This window comes from Symphalangus syndactylus, chromosome 14 (assembly GCF_028878055.3).
Source record: "Symphalangus syndactylus isolate Jambi chromosome 14, NHGRI_mSymSyn1-v2.1_pri, whole genome shotgun sequence".
Lineage (NCBI taxonomy): Eukaryota > Metazoa > Chordata > Mammalia > Primates > Hylobatidae > Symphalangus > Symphalangus syndactylus.
In genome coordinates this window covers 10,542,090-10,555,791 of record NC_072436.2, presented here as the reverse complement: position 1 = coordinate 10,555,791, position 13,702 = coordinate 10,542,090, and the positions used below count along the sequence as shown (strand labels likewise).

Here is a 13,702-nt window from a genome sequence, read left to right as displayed (position 1 = left end):
ACCGGTAATCCCAGCACTTTGGGAGGCTGAGACGGGTGGATCACCTCAGGTCAGGAGTGAAAGACCAGCTAGGCCAACATGGTGAAACCCCGTCTCTACTAAAAATACAAAAATTAGCCAGGTGTGGTGGCAGATGCCTGTAATCCCAGCTACTTGGGAGGCTGAGGCAGGAGAATCCCTTGAACCCGGGAGGCAGAGGTCAGTAAGCTGAGATGGCACCACTGCACTCCAGCCTGGGCAACAGAGCAAGAATCTATCTCAAAAAAAAAAAAAAAAAAAAAAGAATGGCTGACCAGAATTTCTGATCCTGCTACGGGCTAAGCATCGTCCTAAGGGCTTTCCATGTGTGGTTATCTTATCCAACCCTCTCGTCAAGCCTGTGAGGTAGATATCACTGCTGTTCTCATTTTGCAGATGAGGAAGCTGAGGCTCAAAAGGGTTAAGTGACTTGACCAAGGTTACCCAGCTATCGAGAACTGGAGCCAAGGCTGGGGCCGTGGCAGCCTGGCTTGAGCACTCACACCCTTAGCATCTTTGCTGTCCAGCCCTTGATGAGGTGGGCAGTGAAGCCCATTTCACAGAGGATGACACTGAGGACAGGGAGGCACATGGCTGGGCTGAGGCTGCAGGGGAAAGGGCATGGGGCTGGCATAGGCCTGGCGCACTGCCTGCCTCTGAAGACCCTGCACTTCTTGCTGTCTTACATCCTGGCCCCTGAAGGGGAGAGGACAGGCAGGAGGGACAGGGCAACAGGTGCCAGCCTGATCCCTCCGCTGCCTGAACCCTCCACCCTCGACCCAGGCAAGACCACACCATTGTGGACACAGTGCTGATGGCGCCCCGCTCGGCCAAGCCGGCCCTGCTGAAGCTTACAGAGAAGCAGGTGGAACAGAGGGCCTTCCACGACCTCAAGGTGGCCCCCGGCTACTACACCCTCACTGCAGACCAGGGTAGGAGGGCGGGTCCCTGTGCCACTGCCTCTCACCTCCCGCCCGTGTGGCCCTGTGACCCACCTCTGACCACCTCCAAACCCCCACCCAGACGCCCGGGGCATGGTGGAGTTCCAGGAGGGCGTGGAGCTGGTGGACGTACGGGTGCCCCTCTTTATCCGGCCTGAGGATGACGACGAGAAGCAGCTGCTGGTGGAGGCCATCGATGTGCCCGCGGGCACTGCTACCCTCGGCCGCCGCCTGGTAAACATCACCATCATCAAGGAGCAAGGTGGGTCAGGGTGGGGAGAGGTGGGGAGGCAGACGGGGGCTCGGGGCACTGGTTTCTCCTGCTTAAGTGGAATTGCGACCTGGCCACATGGCCTGGGCTAGTCACTTAACGTCTGCAAGCCTTGGTTTCTCCATCTGTAAAATGGGTAAGGGCTCTTTTACGGAATACGGGGCTATTCACCTCGCCACAGTGCCTGGTGGTGAGCGCTCAGTAAATGGAAGCTTCTGTTGCATCGTCATAAAGGCCAGCCCCTTTCTCCTCTCTATCTAGAAGAGGGGTTGGCCAAGGCATCGCACCGTGGACATCTGACCCCTCCTCCCACCTGTGCCTGAAGCCACAGGCCTCAGGCCTGTTCCTGCTCTGCTCCAGCCCTGGGGCTGAGGGCTCCATCTCTGGTCCTGCCTGTGCCTGGCCTCCTCCTCTGCCTGGCCCTTCCAGGATGTCTGCTGGACACTTTGTTCCAGACCAACTTTTTTTTTTCTTGAGACGGAGTCTTGCTGTGCCATGCAGGCTGGAGTGCAATGGCGCCATCTTGGCTCACTGCAACTGCTGCCTCCCAGGTTGAAGTGATCCTCCTGCCTCAGCCTCCCGAGTAGCTGGCATTACAGGCACTCGCCACCACACCCAGTTAATTTTTCTATCTTTAGTAGAGATGGGGTTTCGCCATGTTGGCCAGGCTGGTCTCGAACTCCTGACCTCAGGTGATCCACCTGCCTCGGACTCCCAAAGTGCTGGGATTACAGGCACGAGCTACTGCGCCTGGCCCCTCACCTTTTTCTGGAAGGATTTTCCATTTCGCCCCTGTGCCCTTCCCAGAGGGCAATGCATAGAGGGAACCAAGCAGACTCCTGGATTCTGGGCTGGGCTGGGCAGGGCCGCAGGAGAGCAGGAGGTGGGAAGGGACTGGGCCCAGCACGCTCTGACCAATGCCCGGGCTCCTTGCAGCCAGAGACGTGGTGTCCTTTGAGCAGCCTGAGTTCTCGGTCAGCCGCGGGGACCAGGTGGCCCGCATCCCTGTCATCCGGCGCGTCCTGGACGGCGGGAAGTCCCAGGTCTCCTACCGCACACAGGATGGCACTGCGCAGGGCAACCGGGTGAGGCTCCGCCACAGGGTCGAGGGTGCAGCCCGGGGGGCTGCGTGGGCACTGCATTGGGTTCCCAGGACAAAGCAGCACATGGCAGCTGCTTGAGTCCCTGGATGCTGGCCGTGCCCCTGGCTGGCCTCCCAAGGACACATCCACCTGTTCCTGCCACCCTGTGGCAGGGGAGTCTCACCTGCCCAGGGTGCCAGTGACACCCTGGGTGAGGCCCCATTGCTGCCAGGGACTCAGGCCAAGAGGGCTCTTTCTTCCTTCATGGGTCAGGGACCTGCCCAGACCATTCCTGTCCCCTCCTACAACCCAGGATCCACAGGGTAGCCAAACCTCTTGGAGATAAACTCCCCCTATATGCCCCGTCCGGGGGGCTTTGGGCTTCTTGAGCTGGGATCGAAGACCCCATGTCCCCAGGCCAGACTCCCCAAGGGCTGCCACAATTTGCCAAGCAGCAGGAGCAACCCTTCAAGGCAGGGAGTGCCGCGGCTAGACCAGCATCACCTTCACTGCTGAGCCCCAGTGCTGGGGTACAGCCACATCAGGTGGCACACAGGCTGGGCTGGGTTTACAGCCTTCATAGTTTTGTTTCTTTTGTTTGTTTTGTGTGGGGATTTTTTGCTTCTTAATTTTTTGGGGAGACAGGGTCTTGCTATGTTGCCCAGGCTGGTCTTGAACTCCTGACCTCAAGTGATCCACCCACCTCGGCCTCCCAAAGTGCTGGGATTACAGGAGTGAGCCACCACACCCGGCCTAGTTTTTGTATTTTTAGTAGAGATGGGGTTTTGCCATGTTGGCCAGGCTGGTCTTAAACTCCTGATCTCAAGTGATCCGCCCACCTCGGCTTCCCAAAGTACAGGGATTACAGGTGTGAGCCAGTGCACCTGGCCTTTCTAGTTTTTAAATGTTGGCAACAAATCCATAATTAAAAACAAAGGCCAGGCCGGGCACGGTGGCTCAAGCCTGTAATCCCAGCACTTTCGGAGGCCGAGGCGGGTGGATCACGAGGTCAGGAGATCGAGACCATCCTGGCTAACACGGTGAAACCCCGTCTCTACTAAAAATACAAAAAATTAGCCGGGCGTGGTGGCGGGCGCCTGTAGTCCCAGCTACTCGGAGAGGCTGAGGCAAGAGAATGGCGTGAACCCGGGAGGCGGAGCTTGCAGTGAGCCGAGATTGCGCCACTGCACTCCAGACTGGACGACAGAGCGAGACTCTGTCTCAAAAAAAAAAAAAAACAAACAACAACAACAAAAAAAACAAAGGCCGGGCATGGTGGCTCACACCTGTAATCCCAGCACTTCGGGAGGCTAAGGTGGGAGAATCACTTGAACCCAGGAGTTCAAGACCAGCCTAGGCAACATGGTGAGACCATGTCTATACATATAATTTAAACATTAGCTGGGCATGGTACTGCATACTTGTGGACCCAGCTACTTGGAAGGCTGAGGCAGGAAGATCACTTGAGACCAGGAGGTTGAGGCTACAGTGAGCCATGTTCATGCCACTGCACTTCAGCCTGGGCAAGAGAGTAAGACCCTGTCTAAAAAAATAATAATAATTAATTTTAAAAAAATCAAACAAAAAAACAAAGAAACAAAACCTGGCTCATTGCAGTAGCTCACGCATGTAATGCCAACACTGTGGGAGGCCACAGTGGGAGGATCACTTGAGCCCAGGAGTTGCAGGCCAGCTTGGGCAACAAAATGAGACCCTGTCTCTATTTAAAAATAATAATAATAATAAAAAAGGCCAAGCGAGGTGGCGTACGCCTGTAATCCTAGCACTGTGGGAGGCCAAGGCAGGCGGATCGCCTGAGGTCACGAGTTCGAGACCAGCCTGGCCAACATGGTGAAACTCTGTCTCTACTAAAAATACAAAAATTAGCTGGGCATGGTGACACGTGCCTCTAATCCCAGCTAACTGGGAGGCCGAGGCAGAAGAATCGCTGGAAACCAGGAGGTGGAGGCTGCAGTGAACCGAGATCATGCCACTGCACTCCAACTTGAGCGACAGAGCGAGACTCCGTCTCAAAAAAAGAAAAAAAAATTATCTCAGAAGTAATAAAGTCTCACCTCCCTGGGCCCACAAGCCCGTTCGGCAAACATAGGGGAGCATGTAGTCAGCAGGCCCGGGCTGCCTGGCCACATCCTATTTTTATTTACTTCTTTTTATTGATAGGAACTGTTCTCATTATTTTTCCACTGTCCTCCCATAAAAATTCCAAAGAATAATTTTTTTTTTTTAAGAGACAAGGTCTCCCTCTAGTCCAGGGTGGAGTACAGTGGCACAGTCCTAGCTCTCTGCAATCTTGAACTCCTGGGCTCAAGCAATCCTTCAACCTCAACCTCCCAAGTAGCTGGGACTACAGATGTCCACCACCACATGGCTAATTTTGTATTTTTTTTTCTTTGAGACGGAGTCTCACTCTGTTGCCCAGGCTGGCGCGATCTCAGCTTACTGCAACCTCCTCCTCCAGGGTTCAAGTGATTCTCCTGCCTCAGCCTCCCAAGTAACTGGGACTACAGGTGCGCACCACCACACCCAGCTAATTTTTGTATTTTTAGTAGAGACGGGGTTTCGCCATGTTGGTCAGACTGGTCTTGAACTCCTGACCTCATGATCCGCCCACCTCGGCCTCCCAAAGTGCTGGGATTACAGGCATCAGCCACCGCGCCCGGCCATTTTGTATTTTTAGTAGAGATAGGGTTTCCCCATGTTGCCCAGGCTGGTCTTGAACTCCTAGGATAACATGATCCTTTTGCCTTGCCTTCTGGCTATCCTGTTACACTTGTATAAAGATGCTTTGAGGCTGGGTGCAGTGGCTCATGCCTGTAATCCCAGCACTTTGGGAGGCCAGGGTGGGCGGATCGCTTGAGATCAGGAGTTCGAGACCAGCCTGGCCAACATGGCGAAACCCTGTCTGTACCAAAAATACAGAAAATTATCTGGGTGTTGTGGTGTGCACCTGTGGTCCCAGCTACTCGGGAGGCTGAAATGGAGCCCAGTAGGTGGAGGTTGCAGTTAGCCGAGATAGTGCCACTGCACTCCAGCCTGGGTGACAGAGTGAAACCCTTGTCTTGAAAAGAAAAAAAAAAAAAAGCTTTGATATTTGTTTTTTAAAACATTTTAATTTCTCACCTTTTTATTTTGAAAAACTTCAACATACAGAAAAATGGAAGGAACAATAAAACTAGCACCCATTTACCCTTTACATAGATTCACCGATTGCTAATATATAGATAGCAACATAGAAATATAGATAGAGATGTGGACATCTGTATCTTCACATTGATTATACTAGTACCTAAAATTAGTACTATAAAATTAGTCCATATTCCAGCCAGGCGTGGTGGCTCACACCTGTAATCCCAGCACTTTGGGAGGCCAAGGCAGGTGGATCACCTGAGGTCAGGAGTTTGACACCAGCCTGACCAACATGGAGAAACCCCGTCTCTACTAAAAATACAAAAATTAGCTGGGCATGGTGGCGGGTGCCTGTAATCCCAGTTACTAGGGAGGCTGAGGCAGGAGAATCATTCGAACTCAGTGGGTGGAGGTTGCACTGAGCTGAGATTGTGCCACTTCACTCCAGTCTGGGCAAAAGAGCAAAACTCCATCCCAAAAAATATATAAAATAAAATAAAATAGGTCCATATTCCAATGTCCCCTTATTTGGATGTCCCAGTAATGTCCTTTATAGCTTTTTCCCCCCCAGTGCAGTAACTAATCAAGGAATTGGCATTGACTTTTGTCATGTGTCTTGACTCCTTTAATCTAGAAAAGTTTCCTGGCTTTGTCTTCTGTGACACTGACTTTTGTTAAGACAAGGTCTCACTCTGTCGCCCAGGCTGGAGTACAGTGCTTCACTGCAACCTCTGCCTCCTGGGTTCAAGCAATTCTCCTGCCTTAGCTTCCCGAGTAGCTGGGATTACAGGCACCGGCCACCATGCCGGGCTAATGACACTGACGTTTTTGAAGTATCCATGTAGGTTGCTTGCAGGCAGCTCCCTGGTTTGTTTTTTGTTGATGTTTTGTTTTTTGTTTGTTGTTTGTTTTACAACTATGGGTCTCACTTTCTGAGTTGGGTGGCATGAGGTTGCCTCCCCAGCCATGGCCCTGGCTGCTGCGCCTGGAATTGAAATCTTGCCCTGAAGTGCCACCTAGTGGTCTTCTATGTGAAGGATTTTTTTTTTTTTTTTTTTTTCCTCCCAGTTCTTATCCTGGAAAGCTCAGGCAAGCTCCACGGCATTAAAAGGAAGATGGGTGGCTCACGCCTGTAATCCCAGCACTTTGGGAGGCCAAGATGGGCGGATCGCTTGAGGCCGGGAGTTCAAGACCAGCCTAGGCAACATAGGTTAACCATGCCTCTACAAAAAAAAAAAAAAAATTAGCCAGGTGTGGCGCACGCCTGTAGTCCCAGCTACTCAGGCGGCTGAGGGGAAGGATAGCCTGAGCCCAGGAGGTCAAGGCTTCAGTGAGCCGTGATTGTGCCCCTACACTCCAGCCTGGGTGATAGAGTGAGACCCTGTCTCAAAAACAAACAAACAAACAAAAAAAGAGAAACATGGCTGGGCATGGTGGCTCATGTCTGTAATCCCAGCACTTTGGGAGGCCAACGTGGGAGGATCACTTGAAGTCAGGAGTTCGAGACCAGCCTGGCCAACATGGTGAAACCCCATCTCTACTAAAAATACAAAAATTAGCTAGGCGTGGTGGCAGGTGCCTGTAATCCCAGCTACTTGGGAAGATGAGGCGTGAGAATCACTTGAACCTGGAAGGGGTAGGTTGCAGTGAGCCAAGATCATGCCACTGCACTCCAGCCTAGGCGACACAGTGAGATCACGCCTCAAAAAAAAAAAAAACCACAAAAACCTGAACCTCATGTAAGTACTCCACCCAGCAAGCAGTGTCCATGAGGTTGGGGGGGAGCGTGTGGCCGTGACTCCTGCCTCAGCCCCCAGCCATGACCCTGACCCTGACCCCCTCCACTCCCAGGACTACATCCCCGTGGAGGGCGAGCTGCTGTTCCAGCCTGGGGAGGCCTGGAAAGAGCTACAGGTGAAGCTCTTGGAGCTGCAAGAGGTTGACTCCCTCCTGCGGGGCCGCCAGGTCCGCCGTTTCCACGTCCAGCTCAGCAACCCTAAGTTTGGGGCCCACCTGGGCCAGCCCCACTCCACCACCATCATCATCAGGGACCCAGGTAGGCAGAGCCTGGGGGTCGGCTTAAGCAGGCGGAGAGGGAAGACTGGGGCTCTCTCAACTAGGTCTGCCAGACTTAGCAAATCCAAACACAGGACGCTCAGGTAAATCTGAATTTCAGATAAACAACGTACACGTTGGTAGGATAAGTATGTCCCATGCAATATTTGGAACATACTTATCCTTTTTTTGCAAAATGGGCTGGGTATACTGGCTCACGCCTGTAATCCTAGCATTTTGGGAGGCCGAGGTGGGAGGATCACTTGAGCCCGGGAGTTCTAGACCAGCCTGGGCAACATAGTGAGACCTCGTCTCTACAAAAAATAAACAAATTAGCTTGGCATAGTGGTGTGCACCTGGAGTCCCAGCTATTCAGGAGACTGAGGTGAGGATCACTTGAGCCCAGGGGGTCTGGGCCGCCGCAAGCTGTGATCGCACCACTGCACAGCACCTGGGCCATGGAATGAGACCCTGTCCCCCAACAAAAAATAATCTTGTTGTTCATCTGAAATTCAAACGTAGCTAGACATCCTGCATTTTATCTGGCAACCCTACAGCCAGAGAGGCTGAGACCATGTTGCCACCACACAACAGGAATTCTCCCATCAGACCCTGGCCCTTTGGCTTCAGCCTCAGTTCCAACTAATATGTAGGTGCTTGTGGAAGGAGTGGGCCAGTTAGTTCCTATCAGCCCTCAGCCTCCCCGCTGGGAGAAGGCCTGCCGGGAAGATGTGAGAGGAGGGAGATACTCGGGGTACGGTGTGGAGATGGGGCGGGGAGCAAATGTTCTCATGTGGAATGTTCCCTGAGCTGCCAAGGGAGAAAGGGGCAGACCAACTCCCTCCTCCTCCTATTCCTCCAGAGACCCTCCTGGGTCCTCTGCCAAGCTTGGCAGGATGCTCTATGTGGCAGCAATGGGGCACCAGGTCTCCAGAGATGCGGGTGCGCAGGTCTGAATTGAATGCGCTGGGCAGAGCGCCCTGGGTGTTTCAGTGGGTCTCTGGCGCCCCCTGGTGGCGAAGGGGGATCTGAGTGGTTGCCCTTCCCCGACCTGACCCATTAGATGAACTGGACCGGAGCTTCACAAGGCAGATGGTGTCATCACAGCCACCCCCTCACGGCGACCTGGGCGCCCCGCAGAACCCCAACGCTAAGGCCGCTGGGTCCAGGAAAATCCATTTCAACTGGCTGCCCCCTTCTGGCAAGCCAATGGGGTACAGGGTAAGGTGGGGGACTGAGGGCCGTGACAGGTGGATGGGTGGTCTGGCACCAGCACTCACAGAAGAGGTGGGCCGTCCAAGGCCAGGGCCCCCTGAGAGAGAGCAGACAGTGGAACCTGGCACAGGTGGTCAGAGGGAAACCCGGTCTGAGTTTCTGTGCTGGGGAAGAGGGAAGACCCATTCCTAAGTTTATCAGACATTTGCCCTCCTTCCTGGAATGGGGCCCCCTCCCACCCCTGCATGGGAGACACCCCCACCTGCTCTGCCCCAGTCCTGATGTGTGCACATGGCAGATCTCTCAGCCCCTCTCTCAGGGCTCAGTGTCTCTCATCTGTGTAAAGAGGACAGTCAGGGCAGAGGTCAGCGGAGGACAGGCAGCTTGGGTGCCTGCTGCTCCCTGCTGACCAGGACCCCTGTCCCTGGGGGTAGGTAAAGTACTGGATTCAGGGTGACTCCGAGTCCGAAGCCCACCTGCTCGACAGCAAGGTGCCCTCAGTGGAGCTCACCAACCTGTACCCGTATTGCGACTATGAGATGAAGGTGTGCGCCTACGGGGCTCAGGGCGAGGGACCCTACAGCTCCCTGGTGTCCTGCCGCACCCACCAGGAAGGTGAGGCCTCGCCATGTCTGTCCATTTGTCCCCTGGCTGCCCTGATGCCAGCATGCCCAGCCCTCCCTCCGCCACTGACAGCACTCTTCCTGTATCCCCCGCTCCCTAGTGCCCAGCGAGCCAGGGCGTCTGGCCTTCAATGTCGTCTCCTCCACGGTGACCCAGCTGAGCTGGGCTGAGCCGGCTGAGACCAACGGCGAGATCACAGCCTACGAGGTCTGCTATGGCCTCGTCAACGACGACAACCGTAAGAACCAGATCCTTCCTTCCTGCCCGCAGGGAGAACAGCCACAGAAGGGGAGGGGACAAAGCTGGAGGGAGCTCTGGGTCACTCCCTGGACCTGCTGTGCAGGGCACTCGAGGCCTTCCTCCTGGTCAGCAGATAAGCCTGAGGCATCTTTAGGGTTTTGGCCAGATTTGGGCTGGGCTGCATTCTAAGACCAAACCCAGAAGGTTGCAGGGTGGGTGGTTACCTATGTGGAGTGGGGTCACAGGCCCAGGGGTATCCCTCCCCATGCAGGTAACCAGGGAGCTCACAAGTGCGTGGTTTTCTTAGGGCAAGGGGAAAGTTACTGGATTTAGCAAACAGAAATACAGGAGGCTCTGAATTTCAGATAGCACTTTATTTATTTTTTTATTTTTTTTGAGACGGAGTCTCCCTGCTGTCGCCCAGGCTGGAGTGCAGTGGCGCAGTCTCGGCTCACTGCAAGCTCCGCCTCCCAGGTTCACGCCATTCTCCTGCCTCATCCTCCCGAGTAGCTGGGACTACAGGCGCCCACCACCGCGCCCAGCTAATTTTTTGTATTTTTTTTTTAGTAGAGACGGGGTTTCACCATGGTCTCGATCTCCTGACCTCGTGATCCACCCGCCTCGGCCTCCCAAAGTGCTGGGATTACAGGCGTGAGCCACTGCGCCCGGCCTCAGATAGCACTTTAAAAGATTATTTTGTACATTGAGAGGCCAAGGCAGGTGGACTGCTTGAGGTCAGGAGTTCAAGACCAGCCTGGCTAACATGGTGAAACCGTTTCTACTAAAAATTAGCCAGGCATGGTGGCTCATGCCTGTAGTCCCAGCTAGTCAGGAGAATCACTCGAACCCAGAAGGCTCAGGTTGCAGTGAACCGAGATCGTGTTACTGCACTCCAGACTGGGTGACAGAGCCAGACTCCATCTAAAAATAAATAAATAAACAAAAAGGATTATTTTATACAGTATTTTGTCTAGCAGCCCGAGATTAGAGTGCCTAGCAGAACAGTTATTTCTCCAGTCCTGGAAGGGAGGCAGGGGTGGGCAACCCCCTATGTGTGTCCTTGCCTTGTGTGGAGGCACCGTGGATATATGGGTAGAGGTGACATCAAGGCCAACTTGAGTCCAGCCCTGGCTCTGCCACTTACTCAGCAGAGTCCCTTGGAGGACTGGTGACACATGTCCACGCCAGTCATGCTGATGCTCAGGGCTCTGCAGGTGGCAATTCAGCAGTGGCTGGCTTTGCCTTGCTTCCCCAGCCCCTGGGTGCCATCCAGGGGATGCACGGCTGTCCTGCTGTCTCAGGGGTGGTGTTGGGACCAGGCTGGGACCTGGGTGACCCTCTGAAGCACTCTCTCTGCCCCAGGACCTATCGGGCCCATGAAGAAGGTGCTGGTTGACAACCCTAAGAACCGGATGCTGCTCATTGAGAACCTTCGGGAGTCCCAGCCCTACCGCTACACGGTGAAGGCGCGCAACGGGGCCGGCTGGGGGCCCGAGCGGGAGGCCATCATCAACCTGGCCACCCAGCCCAAGAGGCCCATGTCCAGTGAGTGGTGGGCAGGGAGGTGCGGGGCAGACCGGGTAGGGGGACAGAGGGCAGCAGCCGGGGCCCTGGCTCACTCCCCCGCCCTGCAGTCCCCATCATCCCTGACATCCCTATCGTGGACGCCCAGAGTGGGGAGGACTACGACAGCTTCCTTATGTACAGCGATGACGTTCTACGCTCTCCATCTGGCAGCCAGAGGCCCAGCGTCTCCGATGACACTGGTGAGTGGAGACCTGGGACCCACAAGAGTCCCAGGGGGTCTTGGGTACAGAGTGAGTCCACTGGGTCCAGAGAGGGCAAAGGGGCCAGCAACTAGAGGACATGGAGGTTAAGACAGCCTTGGACAAATGCAATGGTGTGCACATCTGTGCATGGGGCACAGGAACCAGTGCCTGGGGGACAGACACAGCCTTGTGCAAGCGCACATGAGTTCATGCCCACGGGACCACGAAGAAACACAGCTTCACAACTTGAAGGTTCACCAGCTGTGCCATGCACACAGGACACTCAGGCCACCCCCCGGGGGAGGCCTGGCCCAGGAGCCCTGGGCAGCCACCAGGCGGCCACCTGGCAGGGGTAGGGGAGCCAAGGAGACAAGAACACCCCCCCAACAGCTCTGTCCTTCCTCCTTGATTCCCAGCACAAAGTGGTGCGGAGCCCTTAGCTGGGCCTCCTGAGTGCTCAGTGTCAGCTCTGGCTCCACCTGTGGGACATCAGATGAATCACTTATCCTTTCCGTGCCTCAGTTTTCTGCTCTGTATAATGGGATGCCAATCACACAGTACCATGAGTGGAAAAACCTCTGGGGCACGTATATCATTTGTATTTTCTTCCATCCCTGCCTATGCCTCAGGCTGCCCCCGGTGAACACATACTGGCCCCCACGGGGCTCAGCTTGGGCTTCAGGAGCCATTTTGAGGGGTTCAGGTGGAGCGCAGCTGGTGTGACTCTGGAACCCCAGCTCAGCTGCTTCTAACACTACCTGCGAAGCGCTCGGTGGCTTGCGGAACGGTCCCTGGGAGGCAGGCAGGGGCAAGATTCCTCTCTCCATTGTACAAACGGGAAACTGAGTCTCGGAGAGGTTAAGTAAAGCAAGGGAGACCTCACAGCTGGTGACAGAGCCCAGACTTCCCCCAGGTCTCCTGGCGGGTCCGGGGGTCTCTCCTCCCCAGCTGTGCCAAGGCTGCACTCGCTCATCTGGAAAGACTCCAGCCGCGCGAGGGTTTCAAACCTGCCGCGGGCCTTCCCGATCCGGCCGTGCGCATCTGCCCCCGCCCCCAGCACACACCCCGGGTTCCCGGGAGCTGGAGACGGGCTCCCCTCGCAGCGCCTCCGGCCTTCCCCCACCTGGCCCTGCTCGGCCCGGCGCCCCCCGGCGGTGCCAACGCGGCCCTTCGTTGTTCCCAAGGCTGCGGCTGGAAGTTCGAGCCCCTGCTGGGGGAGGAGCTGGACCTGCGGCGCGTCACGTGGCGGCTGCCCCCGGAGCTCATCCCGCGCCTGTCGGCCAGCAGCGGGCGCTCCTCCGACGCCGAGGCGCCCCACGGGCCCCCGGACGACGGCGGCGCGGGCGGGAAGGGCGGCAGCTTTCCCCGCAGTGCGACACCCGGGCCCCCCGGAGGTGACAGGCTCACCCGCCGCGCCCCGATCCGCGCCCACCCAGCCTCACTCGCGCCCGGGGGCCTGGGGGCCTGGGGTGGGCGTCTGCGCTGCCTCGGGGGCCCCAGTTTCAGCCAGGCCGGGGCCTTGGCTGCTGGGAGCATAGCTGCTCAGAGGCAGGGCCCAGTGCCAGGGCCCAGTGCCAGGGTACACGTGAGGCAGGCGCTTGGGCCCTTATGGTGCCTGCCTGGCCGGGGGGTGCAAATTCAGAAGTCTGCCCGGGAAGCGGACCCTGGCACCCAAGTAGACCCCTCAGGGGCCTCAAAGGACAGGAGGGAAGGCTTCGGGATCTCCCCAGGGCAGGGCTGACTGCAGGGGGGCCACCGCCAGGGTCGGCAGTGCTCACACCAATATAGTGGCCGGCCAGAGGACATGGGCTGTGGAAGCCTGGGTGGCCCTTGGGCTCCTCCAGGGACAGAGGGCCTCTGTCCCTAGTGGTTTGAGGGAAACTGGTTGTATTTAAGCAAAAGCCACCCAGAGGGTGGGTGACCAGGAATGTGCAGGGCCCAGCCTGCCCCACGGGGCCCGGGTCTGGGGCAGGCCTGACCAAGGGACCCTGCTCTCCCCCCGCAGAGCACCTGGTGAATGGCCGGATGGACTTTGCCTTCCCGGGCAGCGCCAACTCCCTGCACAGGATGACCACAACCAGTGCTGCTGCCTATGGCACCCACCTGAGCCCACACGTGCCCCACCGCATGCTAAGCACATCCTCCACCCTCACACGGGACTACAACTCGCTGACCCGCTCGGAACACTCACACTCAACCACACTGCCCAGGGAGTACTCCACCCTCACCTCCGTCTCCTCCCACGGTGAGTGACCTCAGCCAACCCTGCCTCTCGCACTAACCCTCTCCTCCAGCTCCTGGAGCCTCGGGCTTCTGTCTGCTGTCCCCACCGCCCATTCT

The 13,702-nt window shown here is 56.3% G+C and overlaps 1 protein-coding gene across 7 annotated transcripts in view; it reads left to right on the top strand.

Annotated features, from left to right (window-relative positions):
• Positions 1–13,702, top strand: part of ITGB4 (integrin subunit beta 4) — a 37,407-nt gene that overhangs the window by 20,764 nt on the left and 2,941 nt on the right. For 4 of the 7 annotated variants that reach the window (XM_055241934.2, XM_055241930.2, XM_063617071.1 and 1 more), the window contains exons 24-34: positions 802–950; positions 1,042–1,221; positions 2,167–2,315; positions 7,311–7,515; positions 8,578–8,735; positions 9,164–9,344; positions 9,454–9,591; positions 10,956–11,138; positions 11,228–11,359; positions 12,547–12,756; positions 13,368–13,607. In XM_055241934.2, coding sequence (XP_055097909.1) covers positions 802–950; positions 1,042–1,221; positions 2,167–2,315; positions 7,311–7,515; positions 8,578–8,735; positions 9,164–9,344; positions 9,454–9,591; positions 10,956–11,138; positions 11,228–11,359; positions 12,547–12,756; positions 13,368–13,607 — 1,925 coding nt within the window. The remainder of the gene's footprint in view (positions 1–801; positions 951–1,041; positions 1,222–2,166; positions 2,316–7,310; positions 7,516–8,577; positions 8,736–9,163; positions 9,345–9,453; positions 9,592–10,955; positions 11,139–11,227; positions 11,360–12,546; positions 12,757–13,367; positions 13,608–13,702) is intronic. The other 3 variants (XM_055241936.2, XM_063617073.1, XM_063617072.1) reach the window with 1 other exon arrangement.